Source organism: Schistocerca cancellata, chromosome 2 (assembly GCF_023864275.1).
Source record: "Schistocerca cancellata isolate TAMUIC-IGC-003103 chromosome 2, iqSchCanc2.1, whole genome shotgun sequence".
NCBI lineage: Eukaryota > Metazoa > Arthropoda > Insecta > Orthoptera > Acrididae > Schistocerca > Schistocerca cancellata.
Genome location: NC_064627.1, coordinates 506,032,440 through 506,041,009, shown reverse-complemented (window position 1 = coordinate 506,041,009; position 8,570 = coordinate 506,032,440). Strand labels below are relative to the sequence as shown.

Genomic DNA, 8,570 nt, shown 5'->3' with positions numbered 1-8,570 from the left:
CTCTAGCAAGAAGTCATATGCTTGAATATTTCTGGTATCTCAAATGCAGATTTGTCAGCACTCATTTAACTTTACGACTCTGTATCTCAAAATGAACAAAAATGGACTTGTACAACTATTGAAATGAGCCCTTCATATGCACACACAGCACATCGAACTCGTGAGGCACAAGGCTCTCATAACGAAGTACGTACGTCGGTCAACAGATGACACTAGGAAAAGTATGTTAACTGCGCTTTTTAGTTGCTACTTGCGACTCTTAGTTGCGATTTGTCACAGAAATCGCAGTTTGACTCGGTAGCGAATAGCGTAGTATGAACTTTGCTCAACAGATGGCAGTGCTAACTGCGCTTTTTAGTTGCTACTTGCGACTCTTAGTTGCGACTTGTCACGGAAATCGCAGTTAGACCCATGGAGGTAAAAATAAGAGGAGTTGTCATGACGTCACAAACTTGAAGCCAACCCTAGAGAAGGTCCGCCATGTTACCTACCCCAAAACATTCGCATTTGGTGGTTTGATTCCGTGTGGTCGTGAAGTGTTTTGATAAAAAAATGCCGGATTACGTCTCTTACGGGTGTACTAATCGTTCTGATTGTAGTCTAAAGTTTAAACAAATCACATTTCATTCGTAAGAGGACTTATTTAAGCGCTATTTACTTATATATACTTGAAATTCGGATACACTGTAAAGTTTTACTGTATGGTTTTATTTCTGTGATTTGACTTTAGATTTCCTATCAATCCAACGCGAAGAGCTCTCTGGGTGAACGCTTTGAGAAGGAAAGATTGGAAACCAACCAAGTACAGTAAAATATGTTCGCAGCATTTCCGGGAGGAAGATATTGATCGAACATCAGTTTCGTCAGTCCGCATTAGGGAAGATGCTGTGCCATCAATTTTTTCCGCTTATCCTGCTCACTTGCAAAAGGTTCGTGAAATGTAGCATATCAATATGGAATTCAGCTGTCATAAAATTACGGTTTAAAACCTCAATATCCGGAACTACTTGTCTGGAGATTTCAATTGCAATAGTTACGCACGTGTAGTAACTGAAATGTGGAGATTGCAACGGAATTAACTGTATGTAATAAAAGTGTAGAATTTGTTCATAGATATGTTAATTTCACTTTGTTATTGTATTACACGTTACTATCAATCATTGCTTTTGGCGTTCTGGCTTTATCAATAATCGACACAAACACAATGAAAGTGAACAGAAATGGATTACGAAAGCACGTTTTTCATATCACATACTTCTCTTCTCGGTTATTTGAAGTGTATAAACAAAAAGGAATTACAGTACTGAGGCCAGATGCGTCGTATTTTCGTGTCGTATTACTGTATCGAATACGCATTTAAGACAAGAAAAACTATGGACGTTGCGTTCCTTATGCTGTGTTGTTCACTTTGTACTGTGTAACATTTACTACATAACACAAATATCGTGTGCACAAGACAGAAACGACGAATAAGAAGCAATTGTAAACACTCGTCTGCTAATGTTTTGGGGGATCCAAGATGGCGGCAGGCCCCGCCCACTGGCTTCAAAACAACGTACAGCGTAAGTCTGTAGTGCCATCTCCCCTTATTCTACCTCCATGGTTAGACCCGATACCATATCGCAGAGATGGACGTAGTACGAACTTTGGCCAACAGATGCCACTGTTAACCGCGCTTTTTAGTTGCTACTTGCGACTCTTAGTTGCGACTTGTCACTGAAATCGCAGAAAGCAGTGCTAAATTCGAGCAATAGATGGCTCACGTCTTTGAATATGAAATACTACTTGCGACTGCTAACTGTGACTGAAATCGCAGTTAGATTCTGTAAAGTTGCTACTGTGATATCTGTGACTTCTCAGTCACTGTGATTTCTAACAGATACGCGATTTCCTGCCCACCAGTACTGACTGAGTAGAGTCGCTGGTCTGTTTACAAGGGATTGTTTTGATTTCGAAGCGCATAAGCTAAGAAAGGGAGGAATGTTGCTGGACATAATAACGCGAAAATTGCCGTCGAGATTGGTAGTTATTCAAGGTAGGCTTAGTATGTTGTAAGTTTCTTCCAAGTGAATGAAGTACTCTGATACATTTATTTGCAAAACTTGTTTGTACATTGCCCATTCACAAGCAAAGTTTGTACACGGAAAAGTGAAGGCATGTAGAATTTAAGATTGTAGGATGCGGACGATCACGTACATAACGAAACCCATAACAGGTAGTATGTCTAGTTCTAGTGTAGTGGCCTTTCATCAGTAGTGCTCGGTAGGACACTGTAATGAAATGCTCGTGATATATGACATCAGTTTCCGGTATAAAAGTAACTAATCTTTTTTTTTTTTTTTTTTTTTGGTGTCTTTGAAAGTTTATGGGAGCTCTAGGATTCTTTGCACCATTGCAGTCTCAGTAATGCTTATGGAAAACGTGTATTTTGTTGATCGTGGAGGTTGGCTTGATTTAGATTCCTACGAAATTATTACATGCTTGTCATCGTTTTTGGGTATCCGAGGCTCTGCGCAAGTGGGCTTTTAATTCCCTAAGATCTCGTGAAACCAAAATTTCACTCCCCTAATGCTATTAAAACGAGTAGAACACTTGGGCTACTGATGGACGCTCCATCCAACGAACAAAGCACGTTTGAGTGTTTAGCAGCCTAGAGACGATTAACAAGCTAAGTAAAACTGCCACCTTCTAAGGCGGAAAAGTGTTTTTTCCTTTTTTTTTCATTTGGGAGTCCAGCAGTTCAAATCCCCGGCCACGCCACGCGGTTTGAGGCGTCATGTCACGGACTGCGCGGCCCCTCCCGCCGGAGGTTCGAGTCCAACCCTCGGGCATGGTGTGTGTATTGCCCTTAGCATAGGACCTAAGAAGTTTGGTCTCTTAGGAATTCACACACACATTTTTCCCCCACCCACCTAATCCTTAAATGCCTTGTAACGAAAATGCCAAAATGCATCTTTTAGTAAGAACTGTGGGCCGTACAGAAGCGTCCGATTCCACCGCCACCTTTACTCATGACGACATCAATATGACGGAAACAGCTAGTTTCCAGCATATACATTCCCGGCGGGGGCAGTGATTTTCACCTGCCTCGAGATGGTGTTTGTGTTGTCCTCATCATTTCATCATCATTCGTGAAAGTGGCGAGATTGGACTGAGCAAAGGTTGGGAGTTAGTACAGGTGCCGATAACAGCGCAGTTGAGCACCCCACAAACCAATCATCATCATCATACTACAGCATATACAATATGACGACTATGATGTCACTATAAACATCCACCAACAAATGCGAACACAAATAAAAATGATGCAATAATGTGTCGTTCCAAAAATAAAATGGAACTAACGGGACAGTTGCTGAAAACTGGAAGTGTAGGCCAGGGACAAGCTAAATATGCAACAATAAAAACACTGCACCATCTGAAAACAAGTAATATCGAAAAAAAAACTAAATTTTAAAATTTCGCCGCACCAATGAAACCACAGGAATCGGACATTTCCCTTGACTAATATAGCTCAGTTACAGCTGTCGGCACCAAAAATTCTGTGCCTACAACTCCAAAAAGTGAAACCATAACTCCACCAACTCAAAAAACCAAATACCCCATATTCCCTATATGAAGTAAAACACAACCGACCTACCATAAATATACAAGAGACAAAACATCACAATTACTAAACAATAAAATCAAAACAAAAATTACTTACCAGCAATACTATCTAGGTTGCCCCCCCCCCCCCCCCCCCCACACACACACACCTCCTAAAGCACCTACTTGTGAACTTGTCATACCTATATCTACTTAAAAAGCAATAAAAATTACACTTATTTCTGCAAAACACCAAACTAATCAGACCTAACTAAAACGCCAAACACACAAACCAAAAAGCCTTAGTAGCTCATTGAAAACAGTTCCAAAATCCACATTACCACAAGAGCTACCTGAACTAAAAACTTTGTTAGCACAATGACAACCGAAACTCAAATTAACCAAATACCACAATTTAAACTCAGTGAGTCTCCTTCAACCACCAGAGGGCACATCAAATACAACATCTACAAACACAACCAACTTAAAAACACCGTGCCATAGTGATGTCATATAATTCTAGAAAAGCTAATACATGTAAGAATTACTGATCATCTCATGAAGAACGAAGTTCTCAGTAAGAGCCAGTTTGGCTTTCAAAAGGGCCGTTCAACAGAAGATGCAGTCTACGCACTTGCAAATGAAGTCCTAGAAACTCTTAATGAAAAAATGCTAGCACTTGGCGTCTTCTGTGATTTATCCAAAGCCTTTGACTGTGTTGATCACCAGATTCTCTTGCAAAAAGCAAAATTAGTAGGAATAAGTGGTGTTGCGGGCAATTGGCTACAGTCTTACCTCCAAGACAGAAAACAAAAAGTTGTGTTGAATAGCTCGGGTGGAGTATGTGACACTTCCTCAGATTCTGAATGGAGTTCCATTACATGTGGAATGCCACAGGGCTCGATTCTTGGGCCACTATTATTCCTGATTTTTATAAACGATCTACCATCATGTACAAGCCTGCCGTGTAAATTTACATTATTTGCTGATGATACCACAATTTTTTTGAGCAGTAGAACAGACAACACTCTTGAGGAACTCATTAATCATATACTCTCAGATATGGTTAATTGGTTCAAGGTGAATGGTCTCTCATTAAATTCCAGTAAGACCAGCTTTATTCAATTCTGTACAAAAACAGAAAAAGAGAGAGAGATAAGTGTGACATGTGGTAATCAACCAATAGTTAGAATGGAAACCACAAAATTTCTTGGAGTGCACATTGACAAGAAAATGAACTGGTCTTCACATATTATTGATCTCTGTAAGAGGCTTAGCTCTGCTACCTATGCTTTACGGGTTGTCACTACATGTGTTGAACCTAACACTGCAAAAGTGGCATATTATGGCTATTTTCATTGTCTCATTGAGTACGGAATTATTTTTTGGAGCAACCAGCCATTAGCAAGGAAAGTGTTCATTGCACAGAAGCGAGCTTTAAGAATTATATGTGGATTGCGCCCAAGAGACTCTTGTAGAAATAGTTTTCGTAATCTTAAAATATACACAACTACATGCCAATATATTTTTTCTCTCATGTGTTTTGTTTGTAAAAATATAGATATATTTCAACCAAACAGTAATTATCATGAGCATAACACATGGAGGAAGAATGACATACACAGTGAACTCAGAAATTTGAGCTTGGCACAAAAGGGTGTCCACTACACTGGAGCAAAACTCTTCAATGCTCTTCTTCCCGAAATAAAGACAAAGATTCATAACAATAGTGAGTTTAAGAAAGCTCTAAAAATATTTTTGCTAGAAAAAGCTTTTTACAGTCTAGATGAATTTTTAACTAAATAAATTGTAATATTTTAATACTATATAATACAAGTTGACATAATGCCACTATGAATTTTATTTAACCTGAGCTCTGTAACGGTGTGTGCTCCATATCTGTTTTCTGTAGTGTTTTAATGATTCTAAGGAAATATGTATTTTCTTTTTCTGTATTGCTGCCCAAAGAATTTACTGTATAAATTTTTATATAATTATGTACTCAAATTTCTGTATATGCTATAAGATTATCAGATTGTATTTGTAAAAACCTGACTCGTTCCACGTCCTTGTGTATCCAACACAGTTGGACCTATGGAACACGAAATAAATCAAATCAAATCAAATCAAATCAAACACCACCATTACGTCACAGGTCAAAGGAGATGGGTGGAATCTCCTTCCCTATTCTTCCCAAACCTGTGTCTGTGCTATGTATAATCACCTTTTCATTGATGGGACACTAAATTGTATAGGCCTATATATATTGAAATAAGTTTGTGATTGACGTTTGAATGAGGTGAATGGTAGATGCCAGCAATCAGTCAATCACAGCTGCTTCTGTTGGAGGGGAGAGGGGGTCAGGGAGAGAGAACTCAAGGGGCAGATGTTTTCCTGAGGCAAAACAGTAAAAAGTATACCATGGGGTACAGAATAAAATTGGGGAGAAAATAAATTTATGGAACACATTGACTGGAAAAGAGATTAGTTGATAGGACACTACCTGTGGCATCAAGGAATTATCAGTTTGATAATGAAAGGAAATGTGGGTTTGGGGGAGGGGGGGGGGGGGGCGGCGGTGGCAGCGGATGAAAATTGTAGAGGAAGACCAGGCTAGACTACAGTAATCAGGCTCAAATAACTATAGATTGCAATAGTTAGGCAGAAAAGAAGAGGATTGTACAGGATCGAGTAGGTGGAGAGCTGCATCAAACCACTCTTCGGACTGAAGACTGCAGAAACAACATACTCAGTTTGTAACAGATGATTTCACTGTTACACGTGTTTGCAGGAGAATATTATTGTTTCACACTCTGATGTTTGTGTTTAGCCAGAACAATGGATGAAATTGCAGTACCATAACAAAACTAAAGCAAAGTGATGTGCGCAAGCATATGATCACATGTAAATCCCCAAAAGTAAGATCCTCTGTCAGTGATGGCAATAAGTCTAGAAAATCAACACTTAAGCCCACCATATCTTGCTCTCCTGATACTGTTCAACAATTCAAAACACAACTCATCTTCTGTAGAGATAGTGTTTGAAATTTGCCCTAAGGATATTTATAAGGCTGACTCTTCACCAGATATTAGCCAGTGGCTGAAAGAGCCATTGCAGACAACAGAACACCCTGCAGAGTGATCTTCTTCCATTCTCCGGGAAGAGCAAAAAACATACTGAGAAAGAGAGAAACTAACAAGATTTTAACAATGTAACACCATGCAACACAATTGTAATGGACTTACGGTGATCTTGCTACATCACTTAAGGCAAATGGGCAAATCTCAGAACTGTTCCTTTGAAAGGACATGGCCAATTTTCTTCCCTAATCCAAGTGGACCCATGATGTGGGGACAGCGTCATTGAAAAATAGTCAAAACGTCCTCGGTCCCTGGCTCGAATCCTGCCACCACTTAAATTTTGAATAAAAATCATCAGGAAAGGTGGCCGAATACTTCTGGAATAAGAAGTCACCCTCATTCAGCCAATGAACATGTCAACGAGAGTGGAGGAGCAAACAGAGATTCAGGGCACTCTCTTGTTATAGGGGGCGGGGGGGGGGGGGGGGGAGAGAGAGAGAGAGAGAGAGAGAGAGAGAGAGAGAGAGAGAGAGAGAGAGAGAGAGAAACTACCCCTAAAGGTGGAAGAATCAGCAATGATCAGTGGAATGACGATGTAAGGCAATGCAAACCACTGCATTAAAGGCACATGGTGTGTATCTGCAGGACAAGTGGCCTGTAATTTTAAAAACAAAAGTGTTATATGACGATGTCTCCATTTGCAAAACTTTCTGAACTAGTCCACCATTTGGATTTCTGGGAGGAACTGTCAAGGGGTTGGTGACCATGAAGAAAAGACTGAATAACCAACAAAAGGATAATACTCTATGAGTCAGGGCATGGAATGTCAGAAGTTTGGAAGAGATAGAGAAGCTAGAAAATCTGGAAAGGGAAATGCTAAGGCTCAGTCTAGATATAATCTGGTCAATGAAGTGAAATCAAAAGAAGACAAGGATTTCTGGTCAGACGAATATAGGGTAATAGCAGCAGCAGCAGCAGCAGAAAATAGTATAATGGGAGTAGGATTCGTTACGAATAGGAAGTGAGTTACTGTGAACAGTTCAGCTACGGGGTTGTTCTCTTCAGAATTGACAGCAAACCGACGCCGACAACATTACTTCAGGTATACATGTCGATGTCTGAAGATGAAGAGATAGAGAAAGTTTATGAGGGTATTAAACAGCTAATTCAGTACGTACAGGGAGATGAAAATCCAATAGTTATGGGGGACTGGGGCTGCAGTTGTAGGGGAAGGAGTAGAAGAAAGGGTTACGAGAGAATATCGGCCTGGTGCTAGGAATGAGAGGAGAGAGAGAATAAATTTCAGCTAGTAATACTGAATTCTCTGTTCAAGAATCACAAGAGGAGGTGGTGTACCCAGAAAAGGGCAGGAGGTATGGGAAGATTTCAGTTACATTACATCATGGTCAAGCAGAGATTCTGAAATCAGATACTGGATTTTAAGGTATACCTAGGGGCAGACTCAGATTTCAATTTAGTAGCGATGAAGAGTAGGCTGAAGTTTAGTAGACTAGTCAGGAAGAATCAATGCGCAAAGAAGTACTAAGGAACGAAGAGAGATGCTTGAAGTTCTCTGAGGTCATAGACACTGTGATAAGGAATAGCTCAGCTGGCAGTTTATCTGAAGAGGAATGGATATCTCCAAAAAGGGCAATTGCGGAAGTTGGAAAGAAAAACATGGGTACAAAGAATATAACTGTGAGGAAACTGTGGGTAAAGGAAGAAATAATGCAGTTGATCGATGTAAGTAGCAGGTACAAAAATGTCCAGGGAAATTCCAGAATACAGAAATGCAAGTGACTTAGGAATGAACTAAATAGGAAATGCAGGGAAGCTAATGTTAAATGGCTGTGTGAAAAATGACGAAATAAAAAGAGAAATGAGTGTTGGAAGTACTGACAC

At 39.9% G+C, this 8,570-nt stretch overlaps 1 protein-coding gene across 1 annotated transcript in view; it reads left to right on the top strand.

Moving 5' to 3' along the window:
• Positions 1-1,877: 1,877 nt before the first annotated feature.
• Positions 1,878-8,570, top strand: part of LOC126162046 (elongator complex protein 5) — a 28,841-nt gene continuing 22,148 nt past the window's right edge. The window contains exon 1 of the mRNA XM_049918285.1: positions 1,878-2,035. Within this exon, the coding sequence (XP_049774242.1) occupies positions 1,981-2,035 (55 nt within the window). The 5' untranslated portion in view covers positions 1,878-1,980. The remainder of the gene's footprint in view (positions 2,036-8,570) is intronic.